Source organism: Grus americana, chromosome 3, assembly GCF_028858705.1.
Source record: "Grus americana isolate bGruAme1 chromosome 3, bGruAme1.mat, whole genome shotgun sequence".
Taxonomy (NCBI): domain Eukaryota; kingdom Metazoa; phylum Chordata; class Aves; order Gruiformes; family Gruidae; genus Grus; species Grus americana.
Genome location: NC_072854.1, coordinates 95352528 through 95370786, shown reverse-complemented (window position 1 = coordinate 95370786; position 18259 = coordinate 95352528). Strand labels below are relative to the sequence as shown.

Here is an 18259-nt window from a genome sequence, read left to right as displayed (position 1 = left end):
AAGTTCCAGAAACACCAGCCATGGATACAACATTGACAATTTGCCTGGAAGAAATTCAACCTAACCTTCAACTGGGTGTTTTTACAACTATTATCTACATAAGCCTCTACAAAACAGGTATCCTATTCTGTTAACCTTTGAGCTTCACACCAAAGGCCAAGCATGGGATATTTGTGTTTGTCACCTACATATTCTGAAAATTTCAGCTATCCAAAACAGAGTTACTCAGGTCACCTTCAGTTCAACTGTATTCGATAACAGTAGTGTCTTTTATATTTCCATTACTACACTACAATGTGCTTGCCAACCCCAAACTAACCACATACAGCCCCGGTAATTTAATCTGACAGCTTCCACCGTATAACAGCAATATCTTCTTAGATTTATCAAAAGATAAGCCACAGACAGGAACACTTCTGCATAAAAAAAGATACCTTGCTGCTCATCAACTCCTATCATCTTTTAGCAGAAACACAGCAGAGGATCTCTATCTTCAAACAACCTTAAAACAGGGATGCAGGCTATCAGCAATAAAAGCAACCTCCTTCCACAGATATGAAGAATTTCCATTGGAGTTTCCCAGGCAAGTAAGTACACAGCAATGCACTGCACCGGGATACTACAAGTTGTGTCATATGTACCTATTAACTCCTCTTTCAAGGGAGGATACAGTACAAACGCAAACCATCTTCATAACAGGATCACGAAGCTTGGTGACACCTAGCACCAGTATGCCTGCAGTTAATCACACTAAGTTAGAAGCAAAAAGACCAACTCAGACTTCAGTAGCCACAAGTATTTCTATGTGTCCAGATATAGCAAACTGAATACAATCCACTAGTGTAAGACCCATTACAATGTTTTCAGTGAGTCTATTTTCACATCATTTTTTGGAAGTAGATCAGATCAGTACAAACAACTCTACCTAAACAGAAATAGCATTCAAGGTATTAGAGCAGCACAGTAACCACAACTGTATGAAACACTATTTGTTTTCCTCCTTTAAAGCAGCAAAAATTATGAATATTCCACACATAGAAAACACTGACCACCATGGAGCACACAAAAAAAAAAGTAATGCAAAACAAGAATCTCATATCAATCAACACAAAAGAGACTAAAGAAACACTCCTCACAGCAATATTTTAAATTAGATTAAAGCAGGTATTTCTCTAGTGCCTGGAAATCACAAAATGTCTGTCAATCAAAAAGGAACAAGACAAAAGGTTATGTGCCATGCTGTACTCTACTATGAAATCAGAAATGGATCATACCATCAGATAAAAGAGGCTGGGGGAGAACACGCAAAAATATCCCTCAAATGGTGTAATGTTTTATACGCCTCTTAACAGGAGGATTCTCAAACGAGCTGTTACTTCCCAGCACACTAATACTGTGCTATTTAGCAGCATTTTAGGCTTGTATGGACAAGATGCTTACATAGAAAAAAACTTATTAGTGATTAGACCACTAGTGATTTCCATGGAAGAAAAAGTTAATTTTATCTGAATATAATTAGATTCAGGTTCTTTTTTTCTACCTCTTCCAGAATGGACAATAGCAAAAATACTAAAAAAAATATTAACATTGACTTCCTTTTACTATTGAATATCAATCATACATGTAGGGGTAAGGTTACTAAATCATGTACTTTTTTCTACATTTTTCCTGGGGAGGGGTGTTAGCCGATGTTCGAATTCCCCAGCAGTCAAAACAGCACTCAAATCCTTTGGAAGTGATTGCTGCTATATAAAAATAGCAGTTCTTCAGAATACCACCACCACATCTGGCTTGCTAGTGCCATAAAATAAACTAAGAATTTCCTCTTTCTTTAGGACACATAAGAAGGCCTGAAGACTTTATTTTCCTTTTGACATAGCATCTGTAGTACAAGCAAGCATGTTAGGTATTCACATAACATACAGCTTTATACCTGGACATTTCATGATACAGAAGACATTGTTCCAGAAACTAAGGAAAAAATGGAAAAGCATTAATCCAGATGTTTGGTAACATGATGCTTCTTATAATAGAGGCTGGCATTTGGTAAAACCCAGCATTTTCAAAACTTGTACAACTAAGCCTCAAGTAAGCATAAGAGCAGGGAGTTACCCTGTCAAAGCTTACGGAACAGATTTCATCAACTACCTTGTTAGAAGCTGAAGTTACTCTCACTTACACAGCTTTCATCACTGACTTTCAAGAACAAGCATCTTTGAATAGTATCAGAAGAAATCTACATTTTCTTCTATGTATTGAAACTCTGTTGCTTGCTTCAAGGTGGGGTAAATTAAACCACTGTTCAAAACCACAGACCAATCCAATATAAATCAATAACATACATATGCTGTAAGTTTGTTGTTTTCTTAAAAACAACAAAGTCCACACTTCTTGAGTAACAGTAAGGTATGTTAAAATAACCAGTCAGACTTCATTCAAATGAATTAGACAACTTTTACTAAATGAAAAAACCTACATTTAAAATATGCATTTAAAACAAAATGGAATTAGAAAAGAGACTTAAATCCATTTTAAAGAACTTGCTCACTGTGTCAGAAATCAATATATCTCTTGCATTATATAATGTGCCGGTTCATAAAACGTAAGTTACCAGAATCCTCAATTTAACATCTTCAAAGACAATACTGAAGTCAAGAGTTTTACATCTACTGATGCACATTTAGAATGGTATAAATCTGAAGCCTTCCCCCAAAGAATCTTACAAATTTGACAATATTCAATAAAAGCTTTTGTAGTTATGTCCAATAAGTATTGCATCCTAAAGCATCACAAAACTGTGCCTTTCATTTATCCTACTATAAATTTTGTATTTTCTCTGTATCTTGCCATTTGCCAATGTTAACACTTTTAAGAAAGGAGAAAACTGAAAAGAAATACTGCATAACTCTTGATCATGTACAGAAATTATTGCTACTATAGTACACTACAAAGCAGAAGTCTATACAATAGTATATGAAATTTGATCATGAAAATCCAAAGGATATAATCTTTAGTGACATAAGCCTTATAATCATGTTGGACATTCCTATAGCATTTTCAGCTCACCACTCGTCAGCTAGCCATTTTTCTGTTGATGAACATCCATTTAAACACACCCTTTTGTGAAAGAATGTCAGCTTTCAAAGGCTTAGCAAATAAGGATCTTCATGTTCTGTGGAACTATGCAAGATGAATTCTGATGCAGGTAGGGAGTTACCTGGAAGCTAAGCATGCCAAAGGTGTTTCATGCTAATAAAACTAAAGCCAAGGTACCACATAATCAAGTTACCAACTAATAGGCAATACCATTTTTGTCCTAAGTTAAACGAAGTGCCATAGCACAGTGTAACATCAATAATTTAAAATAGTGTAGTGCACAAATTCGTTGTGTGGCAGTTTAAGTTAAAAAGTCAAGACAGGTTTTTCTGTCTCAATTTATGTTGGCTATCAAGCTGTCCAGTCTGGGCATTTTGGACTTAGTAGTCTGCCTTTTAATCGCTACCGTACTATAAACTTCGCGTTATAATGGGGCACACATTTGGGCGGCATTATTATGAACAACGGGGCTAGGGGAAGGATAAGAGATCAATGGCTGTTCTAAAAAAGCCCCTTCCTTATTTCAATTTCAAAGAGAGAGCCAGGGAAATAAGACTAGATACCATATTCGCATCATTCTAGCTACAAAATAACCAAAGTAAAAGCAATCAAGCAACAATAAGACCACATTACACAAATGGAACATCATGCTCTCATCTGGTTTAACTATTACATCAAGTTTTAACTGGGATGTTGGTCAACTTTAAAAACCGTGGTAAATGTGAATATGTAGTTGCAATAGTTTTTTTCCTAGTATTTTTTTTTACTCTATGCTGGATATTAGAACTTGGAGCTATACTTGTTACAATACAGTGTCGCACATCTTTCTACTAGAAAAAAATTAATAAAGATCCTTTACCCGTCTCTTTAAGTTAAACGTGTGACATCATAAAGGGTGTCAAAATGGCTGGATGGTTTTACAGTGCACACTTATTATATACTGTAATATGGAGTTTTGTCCTTGACAGATCTGATGGTGTTTCTACATTATTCCTTTCTTCACCTCTTCTTCGGTGGATTAGCTGTGCGAGGTGGAGTGACTGGACGTCCAGAGTTCAGTCCACCATACTGGTACTTGGCTTTCTTTTCAGATGGTTTCAGTATCTTAGAGAAAATAAAGAAGTTCTTTTGAGTCAGAGACAACTAAGAAGATTTAAAATACTGTTAAGCCAACATGAAATCCCATTCAGCAGGAACAAGAGGGGTGAGGGGGAAGTGACATCACAATCCTACAAATTTCTTAATCCTACATACAATGATAATACTACTTCTAAATCCTTCTAGCTCTAGCACCACATTGGGGTGGGAATGGGAAAGAAAAGGGGCTAAAAACATGTCCAGGAAGGAGTAAGGATTAAAATCTGATCACAGTAACTACACTGAAAAGGGTCCCAATAGTCCATTAGTCTGCATAATTAGGTACTCTGATCACTAGGTATGACTAAAAAGAATCACCCAATTAAACTTTGAAATGAGCATCTGAATAGAGGGAATAACTTAATAGGCAGGAGTTTTGGAAAATACCAAATCCCACACAGTTCTCTGGAGAACAGTTGGTTTGCAGTTCTAATTGTCCAAACACCAGCCTGCTGTGCAGTGCTTTCTGTAGCTCAAGTATATTACCCTAGACTAACCATAAACACACCAGACTAACTCAGTCCATATAGCCCAAAGTAATAATTAACGTACAAATATATCATACCTGAAAGGAACACATCAGAGTTTCGTCCACACTCATCATGCCCCCTGCATTGTCAAACTCTCCACAATAATTTGGAGCTGAGAATAGGGTGACCAACTGCCGTTTAGCAAAGAATTCATATCCATCTTCAACCACCTGTCAACACCAGAGAAATCAATAGAGCTAATAAAAAACAGGATAAATTTTGAAGAAAAAAGCCAGTCTTGAGGCAAACAGGACTTATACTAAAGAGATGACAAGAACTCATCGAAAAGGTATTTTATGTCTTTGCTTTCAGATAGGACAGGTTCAGTCATTTTGTCTTACCTGGACACTGAATGCCAAATCAGGTAGCTTAACCTGTCTGACACTTCCAATGTTAAATATGCATCAGCTTGACTATTCAATATTTTCATACCTGAAGTCTGATTATGCACTGCCAGTTTAAGGATTCCCAACATTTTATGGTTTATACACAGAATTTGGATGTTTTACCTATTAGTTCGGAGCACGTAAGGCCTGGATACCATCTACATAGCAACTGTAACTTAAGTGTCACTTACACTGGTGCTGACTGTACAAACCTCAAGTGTAGGCTTTTTTAGAGTTTTGATGCTCTAAAAAGCAAAGTGGTTCTGCCATATTTTCTCTAAGAGCATAATGCACCTTTAAAATAGTGCAAGTAGTATGCTGCATCAGCTAAGGATGTTCCCTCTTCCCCAAAATGGAAGCGTCACATTACAATGTAGTGAAACCAGTGCACCAACTGCTCACCTTGGTGCAATCACCATCGTCTTTTGAAAGGTAGCATACTTTTATAAAGAACTGAAGTGACTACATGAATACAAGAAATTGGTAGTGATCTTGATCAGCAGTTAAGAAATCTTAATATCTGTTCCACACACTGACTAATCTTCTCTAACGTTTCAGCAGTAAAATTACAAGGAGAAATATTTAAGTATTCTGATAGTATAATCAAGCCTAACAGTGACACAGAATAAAAACCCTGGTTTTGTTTCAAAGCAGGAGAGAGCTTTTAAAATTGACTAAATAATAAAACGGAAATGTTATACAGGAAATTGAAACCTGATGTCCACCTAACTAGGCACTTGCTTAAAGTAACTTAATAACTGCAAAAAAGTATACTTGAAAATTGAAGATGCCAAAAATAACCTTGATTTCTGCACATTTCATAAAGTCAAACAATCTGTGCCAATGTACTCTAGATAGCTGAACCAAAATGAAGGCAATAGTGAAAGCTTTTATGTACAGACTTGTTTGTAGAAACATTCAAAATACATTTAATACTTCCATGAAGTGAAGCAGAGATAGTTTAAGCCTCAGCTACCAGAGAACTGACTACTACTGAAATTTCAGTGTAAATCTCAAATTCAAGTCACTTTGCCACTTTAAATCTGGACACTTTACCTCTGATGTTCACATACAACAGTCTAACAGTTACCAGACAATACAAAAGAAAGACCAATGGGGAAATCCAGTGTTAGTATTTTACTTCACTGACATTAGACACTCAGTTCAGTATGAGTCCATAGAAGGACACAGCCTTATAGTCCCTTTATTAGGAAAATTGGTTGTTTTTTTTCCCCCCTAAAAGTAAAACAATACAAAGTAAGTTTCAAATATATCCCACTGATAAGCAGCACCAAAGAGGCAGAAAGTCTAGAAGGAGAGGTTTTAAGAAGCAACAGCAGCATAATTCATACCTGGTGAGCTCGACAGATTAAATCCAGATCATGACGATTCAGAAATTTACTGACCACATCAGCACCAAAAGTGAAAGAGACTCCACGATCATTTTCACCCCAACCTTGTACATCTTTGTCTGGGTCAGACCACAGCAGGTCACACAGCAAGCCTTTGAAAGATAATACAAGTGAGAATGCTAGTCTTAGGAGGTATCATTCTATAACGTAAATCTGTTTTATTGTAATTACCAGAGCAGCTCTCCTAAAGCTAATACGCCTTAGCAACAAATTCAGCAATACTTAAACTGCAACTCAAAATACATGGTCTGCGTAAGTCTGGAGACTTTTGCCCCCTCACCACTGGTAATGCCTTTAGATGAAACAAGTCAGAGCCAAGCAGTTCTCTGAAATATTTAATTGTAATATTCACAGTGTTTACAGTGAGCATTTGAGGAGTTTAAAAATACTGCAGTGGGTGCATTTTAAAAGGCAACCATCAATTTCACAGCTCACCAAGAAAGCTTAGTTTGAAAGCTGCAGTAAATTTTAAAATCCTATGCAAGGCCAGTCATAAATACAGTAAATAAACTTGTACCACATGCTTCTGAACATGGAACTGCTTTGATTCTTACCTTTCTCACCATACGTGAAGAACCTTACATGCATAAATCAAAATTTAACATTGCAATATTCTGATAGATTGTTTCAGGTAGCACTTTCAGTTTGCTTGGACAACTGCTGACTCTTTGAAAAGCCTCATACCAACCAGTCTGGAATCTAAATTAGAACAAAAAACCTCACTGGCATTTTAGTGCTGATCAAGATCTTTTTTCTGCTGCCAACAAAAGGCCAACTCACTGGAGTTAATCTGAGTACTACAATTTCTCTAGATTAACTACAATGCCTTTATACATAGAACTTTCAAAGTGTTTTCACATGAGAAAGAACCAGGCCAATTCAACTACAACACAACCAAACCAAAAAGCATTAAAAACATATTTCATAGTTTTCCATGAAATTGTACTTTCTTTACCTGTGATGACTAACGCACAGGCATTTTAATACTTAAGAGTATTGTTTCACAATATGAAAGAGATGCCAGCAGGCTCCTTTATCTGGCACTCAGAAGTTTAATTTACAATTACACCTGGTTATTTGCTAAACAAAACATTAAAGACACTACTTCTTAAATAACAGATCCTTCAAGTTGTAATCAAGTAAAACTAATGTCTGAAACCTACTGTATAACTAGACCATTTTGTATTTACATACAGTTATCAAATGTTTTTTGGTGCCAGTCACAGTTCCTCTCCAACACAGGCTAAGATTTTATTTGCTTTTAGAACACAGAGCAAGTAAAACTGCATTTTAGAGATAATATCTCTCTAGAAATAAACTACTGAATACAGACAGCATATGACAAAAAACTTACTTTACTGAAATTTAGTTCTATATTGAATAACATGTTTTTCAAAACAGAATAGTTGCACTGCAATCCCTAATGTTTTCTTATCATGAATTTCTAACAAGTGACAGAAGCTGCTTAGGAAGCACTTCCTCTTCTGTTCTCTCCCCCAAATCAAATATCTTTAGGGTTATACACAGCAATAGGAAAATCTGTCCAATAGTCTTTAGCAATGGTGTAACAGAACCCTGCAATGAATTTGTCTAAACTATGCTGCCCAAGTAGGTTTATATTTAATCATGCAACATCTACCATTGCAATAGCTTAGACTGACCAGATGCATACCATAACATGGCTGATACAAGGCATTCAAGATCACACAATAGAGGGAATTATCCTCCTAATAAGCAAATGCTTGGCAATGCTTACCAAAACACATCATTTATACCTTCACCTCACAAAATGCAAATACTTCAACAGTTACCATAGACAAGTGTCTTAAATTGGAATAGGGAGTCACATTTGAGCTAACAGCTTCCAAACCCCATAAAAATGCCACCAAAACAAGAGGTCTTTAAATTGCAGTTGAGGTTGAAAAGGCTTTTTTTCATCAGGCTAAAGGATGATCATAATGATCTAATCTTGTCGGCACAAGCCACACGAACATCTACCAGAATTTCTATAGCAACAAAAACATTCACCAAGTGACATCCCTCCACAAAGGGATAGCTTTTGAGGACTTGTAACTTTCACAGAAGTCAGACCACTTCAGTTTATTTTTTGTTTCTCCACAAGATTTACTTCCATTCTGTAATACTTGTTCCCTTAAGTAGGTCCAAAAGGCCAAGACCTTCCATGTCACTGAACCATACACGCTCATGCCTCTGATCGGACATTTCATTTTACCTCTGCTGGTAAGCATCCAGATATTGCTTCTGAAAGCAAAATTAAGACTGCAAACTACTCCATAGATCAAAAGCCTTTTTTGTTTTTTTAAATCTCTATACTTATTTTTAGGAGGGATTAAGAATACATATGATTTCAGTGGAGTGTCCATGGAAACCAGAACTACATTCTGCAGGGGCATTCCTGAAGTGGGGGTGGTTCAAGCAGTAGTATTAGCCTGTTGAACAGAACTATATTTTCTGAGAGCTCTGATAAATGTACAGATTGACTCATTTGTACTGACATTTATTTGGTTATGCATTGAGTGAATTATAAGCAGCATAAAAGGAAGAACAATGTAGTAATTTATACTACAGTATAAATTTTACCAGTCTAGTAATACTTCTCAGTGTCAAGTGTGTACATACCAGCTTGCACAGAAATGTTGTTGTTTAAGGTACAGTAGATATTAATTAGTCCCTGAATTACTCCTATGCATCAGCACTGAGGAACATTACAGGAAGTAGAATTCTTCTATTCCAAGGTTTAACTGCAATAGTAATTTCTGTTTCAAAAAAAGGTTTAGATGTGATATCTCCCCTGAAAGTTAATTTCCAACCACTGTTGAAACCAATACTTTAAAAAAATATCCCATTGTACTGCTTGACAGTCTTTTTAATCCACTAGTAACAACATTTGGAATAAATGGGACATTGAGGAAGATGATTAATTAAACCATTCGAAAGAATATTGTACAGAAAGCACTGCCAATTTGCATCCAACACCTATATACGAAATATTCAAGTATTAGAAGAAAACTGCAGGACTAGCACATTGATATAAGCAATTGAAATCCCAAATTGCAGTGAAGCAGGAGTTATACTTTACAAATTTAGAGAGGAAGGAGACATAGCCCCAAGTAGAGAGAAGCCCATATACTTTAAATAATACTCAGTAAGCTTTAAACAGTTACGTTCTTTGATAGACTGAAAGGTTTGGGTATGCCTAATCAAGGCAAGAAAAAGAACTAGCTGTTTAATTTCATTTGATCTTTAATTAGATTTCTAAGTTTGTTTTAAAGCAAACATGGATAACATATCCAAACTCAGGTAATGTATCCTACTCTTAGGACAAGCAATAACAATGTGGGGAATAACCTCTAACATATCAGATAAACTAGTGACCATAAGGAACAAGACTCATGCCCTGCACAGACATCAAGGAATGCTGTACTGTGAAGAGAGGTTAAGTCACTGCATTGCCTGTACAGAAACTGATTAAACCTGTTTCATCATTAAGACCTATTGACAGTAAATTCCACGTCACTCACCTGTGTCAGGAACATCTGTAGGTCTCATAATTCTTCGGATCTGCTCCATTGACTGGAGATCTGGAGACAGTCCTGTAAGTAGAAGAAAACAAGTGACTTATCTACACATTTTACCTGTGACAAGGGTTCCAGAGAACACACAATTAGAGGTTCAAAGTCATACAGCATCCACTGTTTCCACTGTAATATAAACAAAAGATAGTTTGCTGTAAGACAATTAAGGTCCTGGACAGAAAGTAACACAAGTGAAATTAGTAAGGGGTTTGAATTGTTTTCCTAGCACCCTTTTAGCCACACAGCACAGAACTCTACAGTTAAGTGTGTTATCTTAAACAGCTTACTAGAGAGACCCAGTGAAGGATAACATTGCCATTATCTAACACAATTAAACAGGATGCAGATGACCTTCTTTACAACCACCTTATTTTATAAAAGCTAAAGGAAAATCCCCTACCCAGCTTTAAAAGACCACAAGCCAAAGTAGCCTGCAGGTATGACTGGAATCATAAGTCACATCACTGTAAGTGTTTTACCACACATCAGCTGAGTAGCAGTCGCTGGATGCTGTAAACAAATACTAGACTATGCAACTGTAATACATAAGAAGCACAGAGGTGGTCATCTACTATAGCTCAGCTGCTTAGTCATTTATAACATCATAGTACTTTGATTACTCAAAACCTCATTTATCATAAAGATACAGCTCTTTTTGTATAGTTTTACCATATTAACATGTAATTACACGCAAAGCACGGGATTCCAAAGCCACCCTTTGAACAGTTTAAGTACACACTACAGAGCTTTTCTACCTGAGGCATACAGGCGTGAAAGAGAAGCTATTAGATGCTCTAGCATCTTAACATGTCCTTAAATAAGGGTCCTAAAGTGACTTAAATGACTTAGGCCAAGATCACCTAATTAGGAAAGTTGCAAATTTGGAAATAGAGCATGAAGACCTAATTTGTGATGAAACATATTTCATATCAGCAAGCTGTTATCCATTTGACTCAGTCCAGAACTTTGAATGTGATAAAAGAAAACCTGTCATTGGAAAGGAGTCACCGCCTAAAAAAATTTCAGCTGACAGGGTTTCAACAGTGGCAATATCCATGTTAGAGGAACAACTACTCCAATGCACTTGATATAAAGACTTGAGGAACTTTTCTTCAAGTATTAAAATTTTAGATTATTTTTGTTGAAGCAGTCTTATGGTAAAAGCCTTCTATCTTCATCAGCTTGTTAAAGCTGTCTTCATGATATTACCTTGAGGTTGTGAAGGATGGCAGAAATCTTACATTAAATAGTGTACCAAAGGAGTTTTAGTCAATTCTACTTACACAACAATATAGGGATACCAATATAAAATTCAAGTAGATAATCAGCTTTTAAACTTTGACCAACCTACCACTTCCTCAGAACTGATCTATTTGCATGCAGATTACATTAGCACAAAGGCATGTGGATTCTACTCCGATTCTACGCTGCACCACACCCTCCAAGATAGTAATGTACAATCTCAGTGAAATAAGCTCGACCAGTTTGTGACCTTCTATGACGTTACAGCTCTCAGCATTTCAGGTTGCACCCAAACTTGAAGCTCTTTAAAAGAAAATGTTATTATAAACCATGTCACAACCCCATAGCTGTTAATTTTTGTGCCTGCACAAAACTTAACAAAACTGCCTGCATGTTTGTAGACCTCTTTGTGACCACCCAAGAGGCGGTCTTTTCCCAAATATCTTCTTAACTCCCCCTGCACAAAAAAAATAGCTAATGCCTCAAAATTTCAGATCAAAAGTTGTACATGATCAGCACTACAAGAAGGGAACAAAAATGCAAACACAGGCTACTCAAGCTCACTGTCAAGCTGCTGCCACTACAGTGACTGCTGCAGCCTACAGTGTACTGAAAGAAAACTGAAAAGTACACAATTGAATTAAGTTGCCTTGTCACATAACAACAGCTAAACACAGAAAAAGTATCTTTCAGTATAATTCTTGAAGCATAAGAGCACCTCTTCCCTAAGGGAAACAGGGAAATTATGTGTCATTACTCCTGGCAGACTCAACAAATCCAGGCTCCAGATTTGAACCACTCCCTGATCAGGGAGAACTGATAAAGTTATGGTTACTTATTTTTATAGTGTAATCATCCAGGAAGCTCATCAGGTCTGGACACCATGTAAGACTATCAAGTAGGCTTCACCTTCAACATACGTTTGTCACTAATGACACAAGAAAAACAGAATTCCAGAGTTTGAAGATATTACATAAATGCAGTATTCTACTAAACTAACATGACTCCCACCTCAGAGCTTAAATCCAATGTGTAAGACCATCAACATGACACTACAACATGGACTTAGTTTATAGAAGCTTGAACATAATCACATAAGGTCTCTAAAGATTAGAGCTAGACAGTGGTGTCACAGATAAGAGGACAATACTGCTCAGAATACAAAGCAGAGCAAAAGAGAAGTCAGGAATGGTTATGGAATAAGCTTTAATCAAGCAAGATAAAGAGCAAAGTCAGAAGTTGAGGACAGTCCTAAGAAAAGGCAAAAATATGACTTGTATGAGCAATGAATGTAGAAAGACAGGGAAGAGCAAGGGAGGCCTTGGGAAGGATACAATGAAAGATCCTTTCAGCAGCATGAACATTTGGAGACAGGAATGGCAAGAGAGGTTTGATTTACACTGTGACATCCAGAACTCCAAACAGCACATGCCCAGAAAAGTCTAAGTAAAATGACTCAGCATTTTAAGCTATTGTAGATAGCCTACTGGGGTAAGTTAGGTGCCTTTTGTTTTACTATGTTATGCGGTTTTGCAAAGTTTTATTATATATCCCAGAGGACAATATTTTTAAAATAAACTATGCAAAAATGCGCAATATAGTAAAAAAGGCACCTACCTTATATCTACATGCTAGCTTCAACCTCCAGCAGAGTTGAATGGTTTGAGTTGCTGCCTCAGTGTTTATTAGAGTAGTAACATCATGAAAAGGCGTTGACAGTCCATGACTTCATGGGATCTGGAATGCAGTTTGGATAGGATTGGAGAAGAGTGGAAAAAGGGCAAAACTTACGTATGTGCTGAATGTCCACTTTCATTTATTAGGAGCACACAGCACATTTAGTAATCTTTTCACTTTATTTCACAGCCGCAGATCAATTGTGAGTGATAGTAATTTCAGTTAGACGAAGCCTGTACAAGTTTAAGGGACAGTTAGCATTCAGTAAAGAAGTAAATATTGTGTTTCATAAGAGGATCCTTAAAGCATACTATGCACAAAATAGAAGTTTTCCTACTTGATTAAACAAGAGGTTAATCCCCCAATACATATATTATAAAGCTTTAAATTTTTCCTTGAAAAATAGCTTTTTACTCATAACACAGGTCTCAAGTGCATATACACACAAAACTGAGTTTTGTCATAGAACATAGCATTCTACTCTACCTATTAAGCTTCCTTGATTACCTTCTACCACCCACCTAAACTGAACTGTTTGCCTGAAACACCACAATATTTTGTCACCATTCAGTCTTTACTGTTTCACAAATAAAACAAAATTCAAAAAGTATAATGATAGTAAAAGAGTAACTCCTTTGCCACCTTTTTTGGAAACAAAATTTATTACTTTTGTTTAGCTACTGATAATTGGCTCCCTCAGCACAGAAGTAATTTTGTATCTCACATTTTTAAAATTATGAGATCTAGCTCATAAGATAGGTACTGGTTCTTAGAAAAAGACACCACGCCACACTGACTGAGAATGAGATGAAAAGATGACCTGTGAGAAAACAAGTACTTTCTCCAATATGTCAATGCTACCTGGAGACTGGCACAGACTCAACTGTCTATCACTGCATTAATTCTGTATTTACAGAGACATGACAATACCTCAGAGCATATTATGCATAAGACTTTGACAGCTTATACTAGCAGGCACTGAAGGCAGAAGCTTTCAATACAAGATGCAAGAAGAACCAGGATGATTTTTACCACACAATCCATACAGGCAGAGCTCTTGCAAAGATACCTGTAATTAATAAAGGCAGGATGGCAGCCATCAATGCAACCTCACAAAGTCTGGAACAGTCTGCTCAGGAATTTTGGGTGCCCATTATTTCTAATTCCAAATGAAGCTGTCAAACTAAAAGTTTCTCAACTAATCTCTAATTATGTCATTGAAAATGCAGGTGTGACACCTACGAACGATCTCTGGATTACTCAGTGCTAGGCATCAAGTTGCTTAGTAATGGAGATAGTTGCAAAGACAGCTGCAAAAAGGCAGGATGGCTCTTACTACAAGTAATTTGAAATTGCTGTCAATTGTTTGAGTTCTTGCAACCCTGCAAGGTCCCAAAAAACTGTAAGCATCATTGCCTGGAAAAACATGGGGAGTCCCCTTCTGCAGAGAAGGGTGCCTGAATAAGTTTCAATATTTGGAAGTCAGATCAACACCAAAACTTTCCTCTACACGAATAGGGCAACACTGGGACAGATGCCCATAGAACACATATTTTCCAATAGCAGAGGTTTTATGGAGTCAGCACAAGCCATGGCTGACTTGCTCTAATGTTAACAATCATCTTGCTTCAAGCAGCAGGCTTGGCTGTGACCTCAGAGATCCATTCCACCAACATCTAATGAAAGCAGCTAAAGAACCCAAGACTATAGAGCTAGGGTTACTTTAAAAGTTATTCTTTCACTTCACTGCTAGAGATGCCAGTATTAGCTAAGGCTGCATTGATAGATAGTACCAGCAACAAGTCATGTGGCAAATTCGGCAAGAACTCTGGGATTCAATACCCTTCAGAGAGGGACACACTGATGGGAATACTTATGGACACACTTGCCCCTCAGGTGCAGAGGGCCACGTGTATCAGGTGAGGATGACAGCTGCCTGCTGCCAGGTGTACAGAAAAGCATAAGGCATAACAGTGACCTTTACAGGCCATATAAGGTTAAATGTCTCCATCTAAATACCAGGTACGCACATCCACGCTCCATTTGATACAGCATTAACCCAAAGATCATTTTGGACACAGCCTTTAAAAGCAGTTATCAGCTTACCTCCATGACAGCAGAAGATCTTCTCATCCACAATGGCTGCAATAGGCAGACAGTTAAAACAATCTGTGAAGGTCTTCCACAGCTTAATGTTAAATCTCCGCTTGCCTACAAGAACAGCATGTGACATTAGAAAGGGAAGGCTGTTTTCTTAAAGCAAACCTGCAATACAAATCACAATGTGACCAAAAATGCTAGCAAACTGTCTTCACAGGGCTTTATTTCTGTTAGGGTACGTAGATTTCGATCTCCTGCAACAGCATTTCAAGGACAGCAAAACAGCAAATAATAATTCTCTAAATGACTTTAACCTTGGTTTGAAATGTACTTTTAGAAAGTTTCAAAGCAGGTTCACAGAATATTGAAATCCTTGCAGCACAAGAGTCGCTACTAGAAGTGTCTCCAAAACACAGTATTAGTCTATAATAGTCTTTCAGAAGAAACAGGTTTTGCTTACATTCATCATAGAATCCATAGATCCGATTGATGCTAGCACACTCATGATTTCCTCTTAGGAGAAAGAAGTTTTCTGGGTACTTGATTTTATATGCCAGTAGTAGGCAAATTGTTTCCAGAGACTGTTTGCCTCTGTCTACGTAATCTCCAAGGAAAAGATAATTAGCTTCTGGTGGGAATCCTCCATATTCAAATAATCGAAGCAAGTCTGTATACTGACCATGAATATCACCTGAATAAGAAAATGTTTACTGATGATTAGTGCAAGAACATAAAGAGTACACAAATCAAGAATTTAAGACAGCTAATCACTCTTTATTAATTGATCTTAAAAAAAGCACTAACATTTCCTTTAAAAACAGACTGGCAATAGGTACCAGAAAGGTGACAACCATGTTAATATTACCAACTGAAGAATTCACTAAATGTAAATAACCCATAGTAGTTGCAGAGCTGCTATGCCAGTTATGAAAATCTGAAAACCAAAAGCTACAGAAGTCTTCAAAATTAAGATTAAGCTTTCTAACAGAGCTCTAATTTATTCAAATTAAAACAAGGTCAGAAGGACAACCTCTACTTGAACAGTTACATGGGCAGGAAGACAATGTATTAAGAAAAAGTTAAGTCACATGATTTACTGCAGAAATAGACCAGTAAAAATCTACTAAACAGACTGGAGTGAAACTGAAAATTGTGCTGGCAGAGAGCACTTACTTCAAAGGTCAACTTCTCCTATAACATTGCTGTACTAAAATTCCCATCCCCCAGCATTTAGGATAACTCCTCCTTCAATGCAATTATTCATATAAAAACAGTACAGACTCAAAGACTGATACCCCTTACAGGATATTCAACCCCGCAGGTACCTCGTAGGAAAAATAACTGTCATGTTACTCATCACATTGCTAGCTTTAAAATTAAGCAGGCTTTCCATGAAAGCAGCTCTGTGTGGCAATTACAACACTACAGCATATCATATCAGACTACCCAAGCTAACTATCAATGAGTTGCCCATGAGGTCAAAAAAGGTAACAAAGCTGTTCTACAGTAACTTTGTAGAGTACACGCAATGTATTCCAGCTGACTGTAGAATTCATTACTAAAGTGACTGAATGCAAAAAAATCTACGCAAGAAGCATTCAGTACACGCTGTATGCTGTTTAAATTTAGTACCTCCTGGTCCCTTACACTAAGCATTCCATAAATGCATTTGCACTTTTGCTGCTTGTTCAGTGGCAAAATCCCAACTGTTAAGCGCAGCTATTTTCTAGTAGAGCACTAGCTACTACGGCCTTAAAAAAGCAAAAAAATCCAATACACACATCTCTACGACTCTTTCCATAATCTTAAAAAAAGAAAAAAAGGTTCCCAAACTTGTACGCTCTCCAGTTCAAGTCTTAAAGCATATAGTGGTAAGAAAAGTACATAGCTATATTGCTTTTTACTCTTTCCAGTGGAAATGCAATCCTTCCTCCTTCAGGTAGCATCATTCTGTAACTGTTTCTCACTCAGGGAATCACTTCTCAATTTTCTTCTAATAACAGGGAACATTATCCACTACCCAATTCCAGAGAGTCTGAAGATTCACTGGTTAAAATCATTTTCACATATGTTGCAACAAGAACAATTCCTATTCTACTTGATATTTAGAAATCTCCAGGTCACAATCAGAAGAAAACACAGAGAATTCCTCAATAAATGAATGTTTCCATAAGAATATCTTTCCTCTTACATTAAAACATAGCCATTCAAGATATAAAAGCTTATTTTGAACTGACTTGATTACAAGCGAAGACAATCCTATAATGGTTCTAGTGGAGGGTGTCCCTGCCCGCAGCAGGGGGGCTGGAACTAGACATCTTTAAGGCCCCTTCCAACCCAAACCATTCCATGATTCTATGAAGTCATTGCTATGCTGAGTCTAATACTCCAGAACTACACTATCAATACTCTCCAGACTTCACTGCCACCAGAATTAACTAACAAGCAAGCACACTACAGAAGGGTTATTATAAATGTGTTCCTTGCCTAGAACTAGTTTGTTACACACATGAACCAGAGGGACCAAAGCACTTAAAGGGTAAAGGAACATTTACAGAAACAATTTTGTAAAGGGACCAAAGCATTTACTATTCCATTCAAGGCACTTGGCATTTTAAAATACAGCTTCATATGGGCACAAGTTGAAGTCTACCAGATAAAGCCTTACAGTAAAAACCGCATCTATTTTAAAATGAATGTTTCCATAAGAATACCTTTCATCCTACATTAAAACATAGCCATTCAAGATGTAAAAGCTTATTCTGAACTGACTTGATTACAAGTGAAGACAATCCTATAATGGCTCCTCAGGCATTGCCTGAACACACTGAAACAGTAGTTCAAAGGCGTACAGCTGCATATTTTGCTTTTGGTGAAAGCAATCATCTTTCTTTCACTTTTATCTAAATGCATCTTTGACAATTGCTCTGATATTAAATTTAGATGCACCTGACACTTCCTGGTGCTATCACTGTGTTTGGAATCCAATTTAAAAATAACAAATGCCTTACTTAACTGTGCATTTGCTACCCTATTATTGTGCATCTAACAGTCCTTTCAACCACCTCAATTTAAGCAAATGA

At 36.9% G+C, this 18259-nt stretch overlaps 1 protein-coding gene across 1 annotated transcript in view; it reads right to left on the bottom strand.

Annotated features, from left to right (window-relative positions):
- Positions 1–2434: 2434 nt before the first annotated feature.
- The window catches only part of PPP1CB (protein phosphatase 1 catalytic subunit beta), a 29491-nt gene continuing 13666 nt past the window's right edge, over positions 2435–18259 (bottom strand). The window contains exons 3-8 of the mRNA XM_054822604.1: positions 15637–15867; positions 15183–15287; positions 10104–10175; positions 6502–6653; positions 4799–4933; positions 2435–4200 (exon numbers count right to left, since the gene is read on the bottom strand). Of these exons, the coding sequence (XP_054678579.1) occupies positions 4096–4200; positions 4799–4933; positions 6502–6653; positions 10104–10175; positions 15183–15287; positions 15637–15867 (800 nt within the window). The 3' untranslated portion in view covers positions 2435–4095. The remainder of the gene's footprint in view (positions 4201–4798; positions 4934–6501; positions 6654–10103; positions 10176–15182; positions 15288–15636; positions 15868–18259) is intronic.